This window comes from Entelurus aequoreus, linkage group LG01, assembly GCF_033978785.1.
Source record: "Entelurus aequoreus isolate RoL-2023_Sb linkage group LG01, RoL_Eaeq_v1.1, whole genome shotgun sequence".
NCBI lineage: Eukaryota > Metazoa > Chordata > Actinopteri > Syngnathiformes > Syngnathidae > Entelurus > Entelurus aequoreus.
The window spans coordinates 31,610,409-31,625,015 of NC_084731.1; the positions used below are offsets into that span (position 1 = coordinate 31,610,409).

At 41.1% G+C, this 14,607-nt stretch overlaps 1 protein-coding gene across 1 annotated transcript in view; it reads left to right on the plus strand.

The window, feature by feature from the left end:
• Nucleotides 1-118: 118 nt before the first annotated feature.
• The window catches only part of tgm8 (transglutaminase 8), a 36,481-nt gene continuing 21,992 nt past the window's right edge, over nt 119-14,607 (plus strand). Inside the window, exon 1 of the mRNA XM_062047694.1 lies at nt 119-664. Coding sequence (XP_061903678.1) covers nt 640-664 — 25 coding nt within the window. The 5' untranslated portion in view covers nt 119-639. The remainder of the gene's footprint in view (nt 665-14,607) is intronic.

Below are 14,607 nucleotides of genomic sequence, written 5' to 3' on the forward strand. Positions count from 1 at the left end.
GTTGAGTGATCATGTGATCAGTACACACAACAAAACTCTCATTATTATTACACATTTTAATTATATTACATAATTGTATGTTTTTTTTCCTATTTGTTGTGACTCTCTGAGGTAGTTTATTCCTCAATTGTGCCGTGGATGCAGTATCACAACTGATACAGTCACTTATTTACACAACCATCACATTATAAATAAAAATGTCATGACCATAATCGATTTACAGAATTTTCTCATTTTCTCAGTGCTTTTCTTAAAAATACCTTAAACCTAAACCTGACTTCAAACTTTAGCCCTAATTATTATAATCTTTACACTATTCATACTTAACCATAACCATTGAGTTCCCCCCTAGTTCCACAAGAACCGTGTTGGTTTTGAATGACAGCCAGAACGAGGTAGCTGGCCAAATCAGAACATCAAGACTGTGTTTGTTTCTTGGGTCTTTAAAGCGGCAAGTAATTAGGTACGTAAAGCAATACTAGAAAATATAAACGCCACAGTGGGTTTTCACAGTAAAAGCAGATACTTTTTCAAACCTGACTGACTTGTCTGTCAGCGGTGTTGAGCTTGGCAGGTATTTCAAGGTTGCGTCCTCTCGTAGTGCACCAGTCTGCTTCTGAGAGACCAAGCAGGATAAAGATGACTTCAGTGGGAAACAACTCTGGTAAGTCCTTTTACTTTCTTTATCTCCATGCTTCTTTTATTTACCGTCTTTACTGCGCTCTCTTGTAGTTGTTGCATTGTTCTTCATTTCTTACAATGAACATAGAGAGCACAGTCTACCAAGTCAAATGTGTTGTGTGTTATACATACTTGGCCAATAAATCAGATGTTGACTCTCACTCCCAAAGGTAACTGTGTTTGTTGACATTGTAAAGTTTTTTTCCAATGGCATAAGCCTTCGGAGTTTTTCAACTTTAAAGAGGACATATGATGATTGTAATTTAATTTAACATTTAACATTTAACACACTACCTTGTGGTCTAGATCAGGGGTCTTCAACAAGGGGTCCAATGAACAGTGAGGAGGGAGGGACCGCCTGCCTTTACGGCAGTTGCAACGACTAGATCTTTTTAAGCTCTGACCTGTTTTGGCCATGTACCATCTATCTTATAGCAGGACACAGCTATTACAACATGCTGGTGATCGCTCCAAACACCAGAAAGAAGCACCTCCTTCTGACTTGTGATTGGCCACAACGTGCAGCGTTTGAGTACATCCTTACTTCCAATGGGATTTGCGTATTTAAAAGGGGGCGTAACCTTTGATTGATTGATTGAAACTTTTATTAGTAGATTGCACAGTACAGTACATATTCCGTACAACTGACCACTAAATGGAAACACTCAAATAAGTTTTTCAACTTGTTTAAAGGCCTACTGAAACCCACTACTACCGACCACGCAGTCTGATAGTTTATACATCAATGATGAAATCTTAACATTGCAACACATGCCAATATGGCCGGGTTAACTTATAAAGTGCAATTTTAAATTTCCCGGCAAACTTCCGGCTGAAAACGTTTCGATATGATGACGTTTGCGCGTGACGTCAACGGTTGAAGCGGAAGTATTCGGAGCCCATTGAATCCAATACAAAAAGCTCTGTTTTCATCTCAAAATTCCACAGTATTCTGGACATCTGTGTTGGTGAATCTTTTGCAATTTGTTTAATGAACAATGGAGACTGCAAAGAAGAAAGTTGTAGGTGGGATCGGTGTATTAGCGGCAGACTACAGCAACACAACCAGGAGGACTTTTAGGATAGCAGATGCTCTAGCCGAACTACCTCACCTTGACTTCCTCCGTCTCCGGGCCGCCAACCGCATCGGTGATCGGGTGAAGTCCTTCGTCGTACCGTCGATCGCTGGAATGCAGGTAAGCACGGGTCGTGATGAGCAGATGAGAGCTGGCGTAGGTGCAGAGCTAATGTTTTTAGCATAGCTCTGTCAAGGTTCCGTAGCTAAGTTAGTTTCAATGGCGTCGTTAGCAACAGCATTGCTAAGCTTCGCCACGCTGGAAAGCATTAACCGTGTAGTTACATGTCCAGAGTTTGGTAGTATTGTTGATCTTCTGTCTATCCTTCCAGTCAGGGACTTATTTGTTTGGTTTCTATATGCAGTAAAGCCTGATGCTATCACGTTAGCTCAGTAGCTAAAGAGCTTCGCCGATGTATTGTCGTGGAGATAAAAGTCACTGTGAATGTCCATTTCGCGTTCTCGACTCTCATTTTCAAGAGGATATAGTATCCGAGGTGGTTTAGAATACAAATCCGTGATCCACAATTGAAAAAGGAGAGAGTGTGGAATCCAACGAACCCTTGTACCTAAGTTACGGTCATAGCGAAAAAAGATGCGTTCTGCACTGCACGCTAGTCCTTCACTTTCACGTTCCTCATCCACGAATCTTTCATCCTCGCTCAAATTAATGGGGTGATCGTCGCTTTCTCGGTCCGAATCTCTCTCGCTGCTGGTGTAAACAATAGGAAAATGTGAGCAGCCCTTCCTCCGGTGTCGTCACGCTACTTCCGGTAGGGGCAAGGCTTTTTTTTATCAGAGACCAAAAGTTGCGAACTTTATCGTTGTTGTTCTATACTAAATCCTTTCAGCAAAAATATGGCAATATCGCGAAATGATCAAGTATGACACATAGAATGGATCTGCTATCCCCGTTTAAATAAAAAAAATTCATTTCAGTAGGCCTTTAAGTCGGGGTCCAATTATTCATGGTAAGGGATGGTAAACCTAGGCATGTCATGTCAAGCCAACTCCTTAGATACATTTTCTACATTGATTGCAATGTAACAAAGAAATGTGCTTAGATTTGTGTGTGCACACACTTTAATACATTTAAATTTTTACTGGCGTACGTACTTTCCTGGATTTGAACGTAGGTCTATTTTTTTGTAGGAACACCACGCTACTCTAGTTACACGAGGACCCTGGTTAGGCTTTTGGAGGTTTTTTTTCTTGTTTAACCTAAATGCATATGCTCTAATAATTTTTAACACAGGTTGCACATTAAAATAAGAAAAAGAAGGAAGAAATTCACTTTCATAAAAACATTATAATTATATTTTAATATGATATGTTGGATCAAAAAGTATTTGGTTAAGCCGTTATGGAGTACTTTTTCGTCCTATTTGCTTTAATTAAATGAATAAAATATTTGCAGTATTTTTTACCTTTCTGTGTTTTTATCTGAAGCAGCACTATGATAGGGCTGTTTTCATAGAGGCTAGATACTAGTAGATAGTGCCACTATCTAGCCTCCATGAAAACATATTTTGTATGATCACATTTGTTTTGTCTTACAGTCCAGTTTAGAGAAGTATTTGATCTTTGATATTTAATCCTCTATATTGGTAGACCAATACTAAAAAGACAAATGGGACCAAAAAGTATTTGACAACAACTTTAACAAATACCCTTTGGCCCCATTTATAATATCATAATATCATTGTCCATCCATTCATCCATTTTCTACCGCTTGAACCTCTGGGGGTCGCGGAGGGTGCTGGAGCCTATCTCAGCTGCATTTTGACGGGGTACACCCTGGACAAGTCGCCACCTCATCGCAGGGCCAACACAGATACAGACAACATTCACACACTAGGGTCGTAATGTTTTAATCCCTTCTTCTTTGTGTTATTTTAATGTGCAACTGGAATTAAAATGATCAGCGCATATGAATTTAAGTTAAAAAAACAAACTACAAAGACATCTATGCCTCACATGGTGTAAAGATCACCACACATCACTGGGAGTCACAGACCACCTTATCTGTTCAGGAATGGTTTTTCAACTTTGACGTAGATGGCTTCCCTCACTTTTCTTTCGAAACCATCTTTCCACAATGTTGGAAATAAGTTAATATATATTTTATGTTATTATTATGCATTTTTAAGTTTTTCATCATGACAAGTGAGTGACCTGCCTCCCCTAACCCCATGTTCCTGTTTTATTCTACACACTGTAAAGACATGAACATGTACAGTAGGGGTTAAATCACCAAAAATGATTCCCGGGCGCGGCACCGCTGCTGCTCACTGCTCCCCTCACCTCCAAGGGGGTGATCAAGGGGATTGGTCAAATGCAGAGGACAAATTTCACCACACCTAGTGTGTGTGTGACAATCATTGGTACTTTAACTTTAACATGTAACATACACTTATAAGCAGTGGTTGAACCTGTTTCTTCCCTAAAACCTGACCAAAGCCTACTTCTGGTTTCAGAGGTTACTCTTCCTGCTCACTAATTAATAGTTAGTTTGTGTTTTTACTATTTCATGCACTGTGCATCAATCAAATGTTGACAAGTAATGACACACACAACGAATAAAGTATGTGTCGCAATAAGGTGATAGTTAATGGTAAATGAAAAATAAAGTAAATAAAAGAGATTAAAATGTTTAGTTAAGGGTTCAGTTAAGAATCAGTTCTTAGTATGGCAGAACAATTTTACATCATAGGAAAAAAACGACAGGTACAATGAGAAAAATACTATAAGTTTAATACCTTTATGATGCATTAAATAGAGCATTTACAAGGGCATGCCCGTAAGTCTGGTTCGGATTGACATCAATACGACCCCACTTAAAAAAAAAAAAAAAAAGACTGTAAAACAGCATGCAGAACAATCCAAAACTGCCTGCAGGGCTCATTTCTAAATACATAAATCTTTGTGATGCTTTGAAATCGTTTAACCCGAATATCTGACATTTATAGATTAAAAAAGAAAAGAAAAGCATAATAGATCCCTTTTAAAGTTCTAGTAAAATCAGTGCAGTGTGTCATACATATACAACTAGAAAAGCACTAGGAGAGCGCAGACCTCTGCCAGGCCCACCCTCCCAGTAGTTAAAAAAGTCCTAAATCCAGAAGGTGATCCGGATCACTCCCAAGATTCAATCACTTGTTCCTTGTTCAGAACTTTCCTGAAAGTTCAATTTATATCCGCCCATAACTTTTTGAGCTACGTATTGCGGAATGAAAGAAATAGAGTGAATTCACTGCAGGGTTGCTAGTATACACACACAAAAACGTAAAGTAAGGTAGTAGAAATTATTTAGATCAAGCCCAAAACCTAATCAGTTTGTAAACAACATGCAAGGTTTCAAGGGTATGACCCCAGGATTCACAGACGGCAAGCAATGTACAAGTTAGAAGGTCCTTCAACTAGGAAAAATGCAGGAACAAAAGTAGAATTGGCAAACAAATAGCTAGTGCAATACAATAGACAATGAACCAGCCCTGTCTAATGCATGACACTGGAAGATAACCGCCCCTGATTGCCAACCAGGGACAAATGAGGAGAATAACGTTCAGAAGCTGCCGGATACCCAAAACAGGAAATAGATTAAAAATGAGCGTGCTACACAAGAAGAAACACTAAACATAGGAAAAACAAAACAAACCAATAAACTTTCATACAGACTGTAACACAGTTGTTCCTTGTTCAATTTTGGACATTTCCTAACAGTTTCATGAAAATACGCTCATAACATTTTTATTTATGTTGCTAACTAACTAACAGACAAACCAAGGGAAATGATTACATAACCTTAAGGCTGGGGTAAAAATGCATATATAATACAATTGTAAAATAAATAAATCATAAGTATGCATTTTTTACATACTTTTGCACATCTGCGGTCCCTTCCAGAGTTTCACGTTGTTCCCATTGGGTTGAGTTTTTGTCTTGCCCTGATGTGGGATCTGAGCCGAGACATTTGCGATTAAGGGCTATATAAGTCAAATTTGGTTGATTGATTGATAATTGTTGTAAAATACAAAATATGGCTTTGTAGTCGCCACATTGAAAGTCAATTGCTGTGTTGGTGAGAATAGCGGGCAGATATGAGTTTGACATTTTTTTCTGCTCCTATTCATTCATAATTAACTTAGAGTTATGTTGGTTGTTTTATTTTAATTTTTTTTATTCTTGTTTGATTTTTATGAATGGAAAAAAATAAATAAACTGAACTAATATATATTTTTTATTTGTCAGGGACAATGCAGCGTACATTATTGTATTCCGACACGTGACTTCTTACCGGAAGTTAAAACCACTGGTGGTCAACCAAACCAAGATGGCTGTTGTACAGCAAGCAGCACACAAACTATCTGAGTACAAAAGAGGCTTACATCTTCCTGCAAAAAGCAGATATGAGCAAAAAAATCTAACTATGCAATGGAATTGATCCCTATACTTTATCAAAAAAGATTTGTTGAGTGATATTCTGGGTTATTTGTCGGTTGCGTTCCCAGACATATCGAACTATTGTACTCCAGGCGCCATTCTACGTGACAAAACAAATAGAAACTTGGAAAAGCATGTAGGTCTACAACTTCTTTGTTTGTGGCTGGGTCAAGAAAATTGGTATCAAGACTCTCCCGGATAAATATGCATCGTTTTTGCTTCTGTTGTCGCATGTGCCGTTTACAAGTAGCGTGTTTCCCCTGTCTTTATCAAAGTAAAACTATAAATGTCAACATTGTGTATGTGCTGAAAGCTTTATTTATGATTGTTGCCTTTGGTAAAAGCTTAACTCTTTTAGGTTTTGGCTCACAGCTGCTTTCTTTTATTTAGACACGCTGAGTTGGTGCTTTTCGAAACACTCGTGGCAAACGTGTTTAAGAAATACAAATAATATCAAGATAATACTTACATGGAAAATAATAACTGTTAAAAGTATATCAAACAAACCTTTATTGAAGTGATCACTGCAAACTCATGCATTCTTTGGCTCTGCTCCCTTTGAACTGAATAGATTGATTGATTGATTGAGACTTTTATTAGTAGGTTGCACAGTGAAGTACATATTCCGTACAATTGACCACTAAATGGTAACACCCGAATAAGTTTTTCAACTTGTTTAAGTCGGGGTCCACTTAAATTGATTCATGATACAGATATATACTATCATATATACTATCATCATAATACAGTCATCACACAAGATAATCACATTGAAATATTTACATTTGTTACAATCAGGGGTGTGGAGGGGGTGGGGGATAGGATATGGACAGCAAGTAGTGGACATATAGAGAGAGAGAGAGAGAAAGAGAGAGAGAGAGAGAGAGAGAGAGAGAGAGAGAGAGATCAGAAGGCATAAGAAAAAGTATCTGCATTTGATTGTTTACATTTGATGATTAGCAATCCGGGGAGGGTGTTAGTTTAGGGTTGTAGCTGCCTGGAGGTGAACTTTTAGTGCGGTTTTGAAGGAGGATAGAGATGCCCTTTCTTTTATACCTGTTGGGAGCGCATTCCACATTGATGTGGCATAGAAAGAGAATGAGTTAAGACCTTTGTTAGTTCGGAATCTGGGTTTGACGTGGTTAGTGGAGCTCCCCCTGGTGTTGTGGTTATGGCGATCATTTACGTTAAGGAAGTAGTTTGACATGTACTTCGGTATCAGGGAGGTGTAGTGGATTTTATAGACTAGGCTCAGTGCAAGTTGTTTAACTCTGTCCTCCACCTTGAGCCAGCCCACTTTAGAGAAGTGGGTAGGAGTGAGGTGGGATCTGGGGTGGAGGTCTAGAAGTAACCTGACTAGCTTGTTCTGAGATGTTTGGAGTTTAGATTTGAGGGTTTTGGAGGTGCTAGGGTACCAGGAGGTGCATGCGTAATCGAAAAAGGGTTGAACGAGAGTTCCCGCCAGAAGCCTCAAGGTGCTTTTGTTGACCAGAGAGGAGATTCTGTAGAGAAATCTCGTTCGTTGGTTAACCTTTCTGATTACCTTGGTTGCCATTTTATCACAGGAAAGGTTAGCCTCTAGAATGGAACCTAGGTAGGTGACCTCATCTTTCCTGGTGATAACAATGTCACCCACTTTTATGGTGAAGTCATTGACTTTCTTAAGGTTGATGTGGGACCCAAACAGGATGGATTCTGTTTTACCCAAGTGTATGGATAGCTTGTTGTCAGCGAGCCAGGTGCAAGTTCTACACAGCTCAGCACTGAGGATTTTCTCCACCTGTGACTTGTCCTTGCCGGATACCAGCAGGGCAGAGTCATCCGCAAACAAAAACAATTCACAGTCGCATGCCGATGACATGTCATTTATGTATATTAGGAACAGTAAAGGTCCCAATATACTGCCTTTGGGGACTCCACAGCTCACCGAGAGGGGGGGGACACGGTGCCGTTCACCTCTACCGCCTGCTCCCTCCCCTCCAAGTAAGATTGCATCCAGCTCCATGAGGTTTTGTTAAATCCGATTGCTCTGAGCTTATCCAACAGTATAGCGTGGTTAACGGTGTCAAAGGCCTTCTGAAGGTCCAGCATGACCATGCCGCAGTATTTGCCCGCGTCCACCTCATGTTTGATGTGGTCGGTCAGATAGAGAAGGCATGTGTCAGTGGAGTGGTTAGTTCTGAAGCCGGATTGGAATTTGTACATGAGTTTATTAGTGGCAAGGTAACTATCGACCTGTTCATAAACTATTTTCTCCATTACTTTCGAAATGGAGCTGAGAATAGAAACAGGTCGGTAGTTGCCAGGTTCCAATTTGCTTCCTTTTTTAAAGAGGGGAGTTACTCTTGCTATCTTAAAATCTTTTGGTACTTGGCCTTGTGTAATTGATAGGTTTATTATGTGTGTGATGATCGGGGCAATGATGGAGGCAGAGTCCCTGAGGAATCAGGAGGGAATATTATCAAGGCCGGCGGCCTTGTTAGGGTGGAGCGCGCTCAATTTTTTAAACACCTCATCAGCTGTGACCATTTCTAATTTGAAATCATCGTTGGATACTCCTAGCTTTCTGTAGAAGGCTTTAATGTGTTCTACACCAAAGCGACCAGAGTGGTGGGACAGCTTGTTGACAAGAGTTGCGGCTATGCTGGTGAAAAAGATGTTAAGTCTGCTAGCTACCTCCATTTTGTCTGTAATGAGGGAGTCACCCTCCTTGATGCTGATGTTGGTGAGTCTTGTTTTAAGTTTCTGGCTGCAACCAGGAAGCTGGTTGTTGAGAATTTTCCAGAGCTCACGTGGCTTATTTGTGTTTTCCTCTATTTTGTCGTTAATGTAATTTTTTTTTAAGGATTTAGTCAGGTTGGTTGACTTATTTCTTAATTTATTGCATTGCTTTTTGAGAGTTGAAAGGAGTAATTTGAGGTTGATGTTATTGGGTTGTTTATCTACTTCTGTTTTACATTTTTGGTATTCAGAGTATTTTCTGTCTCTGTCTTTAATGGCAGCTAATAGGTCCGGATTCATCCATGGTTCAGAGCGGGCTTTGATCCTGACTGTTTTCACGGGAGCCATGTCATTTAGTATCTTTAGGAACGCCGTTTTGAAGCGATCCCAAGCAACATCGACCAGGTTGCTCGCGAGCACAGGGGACCAGTCCCACTCATCTAATTTTAAATTGAAATTGTCATTGGAGTATTTTTTGAGGGATCTGGATTGGGCTGTTATGTGGCCATTGGTTTTGGGTTTAGCTATTTTGCGGGTGCAGAAGGTTAGATAGTGGTCGCTAAGACCACAGATCATGACCCCACTATTTTTTATTTTAGGCCGGTCTGAAGTGAGAATGAGATCTATGGTTGATTGGGTGGAATCACACACCCTTGTAGGTAGCGCTATTAGCTGGGAAAGACCGTGCAGATTACAAAACTTGCTGAAGGATCTGAAGACAGGCGCATCTTTGCGTTGAATATCTGTGTTCAGATCCCCAGTTATAATTTTCTCCACGTTGTCTGTCCCTGCCAAGCATTCTTCCAAAGCCCCATAGAAATCACTCTGATTAGGGGGTCTATAAACAGTCCCTATTAGTACCGGCTTAGCGTTTTTAAATTTGATTTCCGCCCACACAGATTCCAGGTCATTGTGGTTAAGATCAGTGCGAGTTATGTATTTTATATCTTGGTGAATATACATACAAACGCCCCCACCGTGTTTATTCCTATCCTTTCTGATAACCGAAAAGTTTTCTATTTCTATCTCTGACTCAGAAATACTTTGATCAAATTTGGTTTCAGAGAAACACAAAATTTTTACCTTCGTGTTGAGGAACATTTCTCTGATTTGGTCGAGTTTGGCTCCAGAGAGGCTGTTCACATTAAGGTGGATGATGTGTAGTCCACTGGAACCAAAAAGAGCATCAGAGTCCGCTGTGTTGTGGTACTGACCAGAAAAGTTCTTGGTTGTTATTGCTGTTGAAGTTGAAGAAGAGAAGGGAGAGAGAGGAGAGAGAGAGAGAGGCATCTTCCTCCAGGTGAAGGGGGAGGGGGAGAGGGGGAGGCCAGGTAGGGTTGCTGGGGGTGGATTTCCTTTTGGCTGGCTTTTTTGAGGACAAAGAGAATAACGAAAATGTTTTTGTAAAGGCGCCTCTAAATCCAGTGTATGCCGTGTCCTCGACCGTCGTGGCCGCGTGGACCCCCGCCATCTCGTGCAGTTCCCCGCCATCATCGATGACTGGTTCGCCGTCCACCGCCGCCGCTGCGTTGTTCACCGCCGCTGAGTTGTTCACCGCCGCTGAGTCGATGCCTTCTCCGATGACTGGGTTGTCCTCAGCCGCCGAGCCTCCGACCGTGTCGATGAACGGGGCGAAGTCCTCCGCCGAGCCGCCGATCGCTGGAGCACAGGTGAGCTTGAGCTGAGATGAGCCGGTAGCCGAGTTAGCTTCGATGGCGACGCTAGCAGTAGCATTGCTAGTCTTCGCCAGTCGGGACAACATTAACCGTGTTGTTGCAGGTCCAGGGTTGAGTTCAGTGTCTCCTGATAGTAGAAGTAATAGTAGTATTATTGACTTTCTGTCTATCCTTCCAGTCAGGGGTATGTTCCCTTTGCCTCGATGGCCAGTCAAGCACGATGCTAACACGTTAGCTCCAAAGCCAAGGTGCTTCGCTGATGTATTGTCATGGAGATAAAAGTCACTGTGTATGTCCATTTCGCGTTCTTGACTCTCATTTTCAAGAGGGTAAAGTATCCGAGGAGGTTTAAAATATAAATCCGTGATCCACAGTAGAAAAAGGAGGAAGTGTGGGATAATCCGAGCAGTTGTTTGAAGTGTGAGCTGCATGCTTTTCTTGTCGTTGTTTCGTAAAATCTTGCACTCTTCCGCCCTTTTTGATTACCTCTTGAGGAAGTCTGAAAAAATGTGTATCAAATTCGCGATTTGAATGATTCGTACAGCCGAAAATAACACAGGCATAGGGCATTTTTTTTCGAGAAAGGTTAAATGGTGCCTAGTACCAATTAAGAACAGAGCTAGCTTGACCACAACACATATTTAATGGATGGGATGTGAGTCAGATGTGACCTCAGCAAAATCCAAGCAATTGCTTAAATTAATTAAGGCCAATGCCATAATGATATGTGTACAGTACATACAGTATCAATCAATCAATGTTTATTTATATATCCCTAAATCACAAGTGTCTCAAAGGGCTGTACAAGCCACAACGACATCCTCGGTACAGAGCCCACATACGGGCAAGGAAAACTCACCCCAGTGGGACGTCAATGTGAATGACTATGAGAAACCTTGGAGAGGACCGCATATGTGGGTAACCCCCCCCCTCTAGGGGAGACCGAAAGCAATGGATGTCGAGTGGGTCTGACATAATATTGTGAAAGTCCAACACATCAGCGAAAGTCCAGTCCATAGTGGGGCCAGCAGGAACCATCTCGAGCGGAGACGGGTCAGCAGCGTAGAGATGTCCCCATCTGATGGACAGGCTAGCGGTCCACCCCGGGTTGGGAGCAGAGTAGAAAAGAAAAGAAAAGAAACGGCAGATCAACTGGTCTAAGAAGGGAGTCTATTTAAAGGCTAAAGTATACAAATGAGTTTTAAGATGAGACTTAAATGCTTCTACTGAGGTAGCATCTCTAACTTTTACCGGGAGGGCATTCCATAGTATTGGAGCCCGAATAGAAAACGCTCTATAGCCCGCAGACTTTTTTTGGGCTCTGGGAATCACTAATAAGCCGGAGTTCTTTGAACGCAGATTTCTTGCCGGGACATATGGTACAATACAATCGGCAAGATAGGCAGGAGCTTGACCGTGTAGTATTTTATACGTAAGTAGTAAAACCTTAAAGTCGCATCTTAGGTGCACAGGAAGCCAGTGCAAGTGAGCCAGTATAGGCGTAATATGATCAAACTTTCTTGTTTTTGTCAAAAGTCTAGCAGCCGCATTTTGTACCATCTGTAATCTTTTAATGCTAGACATAGGGAGGCCCGAAAATAAAACGTTACAGTAATCGAGACGAGATGTAACGAACGCATGGATAATGATCTCAGCATCGCTTGTGGACAAAATGGAACGAATTTTAGCGATATTACGGAGATGAAAGAAGGCCGTTTTAGTAACACTCTTAATGTGTGACTCAAACGAGAGAGTTGGGTCGAAGATAATACCCAGATTCTTTACCGAGTCGCCTTGTTTAATTGTTTGGTTGTCAAATGTTAAGGTGGTATTATTAAATAGATGTCGGTGTTGAGCAGGACCGATAATCAGCATTTCCGTTTTCTTAGCGTTGAGTTGCAAAAAGTTAGCGGACATCCATTGTTTAATTTCATTAAGACACGCCTCCAGCTGACTACAATCCGGCGTGTTGGTCAGCTTTAGGGGCATGTAGAGTTGGGTGTCATCAGCATAACAGTGAAAGCTAACACCGTATTTGCGTATGATGTCACCTAGCGGCAGCATGTAAATACTAAAGAGTGCAGGGCCAAGAACCGAACCCTGGGGAACTCCGCACGTTACCTTAACATAGTCCGAGGTCACATTGTTATGGGAGACACACTGCATCCTGTCAGTAAGATAAGAGTTAAACCAAGACAAGGCTAAGTCTGTCATCCCAATACGCGTTTTGATACGCTCTAATAAAATATTATGATCAACAGTATCAAAAGCGGCGCTAAGATCAAGAAGCAGCAACATAGATGAAGCATCAGAATCCATCGTTAGCAATAGATCATTAGTCATTTTTGCAAGGGCTGTCTCCGTAGAGTGATTTGCCCTGAAACCGGATTGAAAAGGTTCACAGAGATTGTTAGACGCTAAGTGTTCATTTAGCTGCTGTGCGACAATTTTTTCGAGGATTTTCGAGATAAACGGAAGGTGGGACACCGGCCGGTAGTTTACCAAGAGATCAGGATCGAGGTTAGGTCTTTTGAGTAGAGGATGAATAACCGCTTTTTTGAATGCTAGGGGAACAGTGCCAGAGGAAAGTGATAAGTTTATAATATTTAACACTGATGGACCTAATAATACAAAAAGCTCCTTGATAAGTTTCCCAGGAATTGGGTCAAGTAAACATGTTTGTTTTGTCCCATTTACACATTTTGACAATTCCTCCAATGTTATTTCATCAAAGAGAGAGAAACTATTTTGGAGGGCGGTATCCGTCGTATATACAGTCGTATTTGTGTTAATAGAACCCAGTTGTAGCTGGGATGCATTGTCTTTAATCTCTTTTCTAATTACTTCAATTTTCTTATTAAAGAAATTCATAAAGTCATCTGCTGAGTGGGTGGAGCTACTGGGAGGAGTCCCTTGTTGGGTTAGCGATGCTACTGTACTAAACAAAAATTTAGGATCATTTTTTTTGAGGTGGATGAGATTTGAGTAATATTTAGCTTTAGCTGAGGTAAGCATGCGTTTATAAGTTATTAAACTATCACACCATGCTTGATGGAAAACCTCAAGTTTAGTCGCACGCCATTTGCGTTCCAGCTTTCTACATGATAATTTCTGGGCTTTAGTTTCTTCTGTAAACCATGGGGTACGCCTTTTAGGGGCCCTTTTTAGCTTTAGCGGTGCTACACTATAAATGTTGTCGCGCAGGGCGTCATTAAACTTGTTAGTGAGGTTATCAATAGAGCCCACATAATTTGGGAATGGTGCCATTACCGAAGGCAATAGGTCAGTAAGAGTCATCGTGGCAGCATTAATGTTGCGGCTGCTATAGTAGTTATTATTATTATTATTATTAGTTGACAATGAGTCAGAACTTCGAATTTTATAAGGTAATGATCGGACATTACTTTAGTGTACGGGAGTATCGTAACTTTAGAGGTGGTGACACCCCTGACAAGCACTAGATCTATCGTATTACCGTTGCGATGCGTGGGTTCATTTATTATTTGTGTAAGACCACAGCTATCAATTATAGTCTGGAGCGCCACGCATGGAGGGTCCGATGGGGTATTCATATGGATATTAAAGTCCCCCATTATGATTATATTGTCGGCGTGCGTCACTAGATCAGCAACAAACTCTGAGAATTCACTGATGAAGTCCGAATAGGGCCCAGGGGGGCGGTAGATAACAGCCAGGTGGAGAGGCAGCGGTGTGACAAACCTCAAAGTGAGCACCTCAAACGAGTTATATTTATTATTTAGGTTAGGTGTAACATTATAGTTTTCATTGTATATTAGTGCGACACCCCCTCCCATTTTAAGAGGTCGGGCAACATGTGTATTGGTATAGTTAGGAGGAGATGCCTCATTTAGCGCAAAAAAATCGTCTGGTTTGAGCCAGGTCTCGGCGAGACCAATGACGTCAAGTTTGTTGTCTCTAATGACTTCATTAACTAATAACGTTTTGGAAGATAATGATCTTATGTTTAAAAAGCCCATATTATAGGTAGTG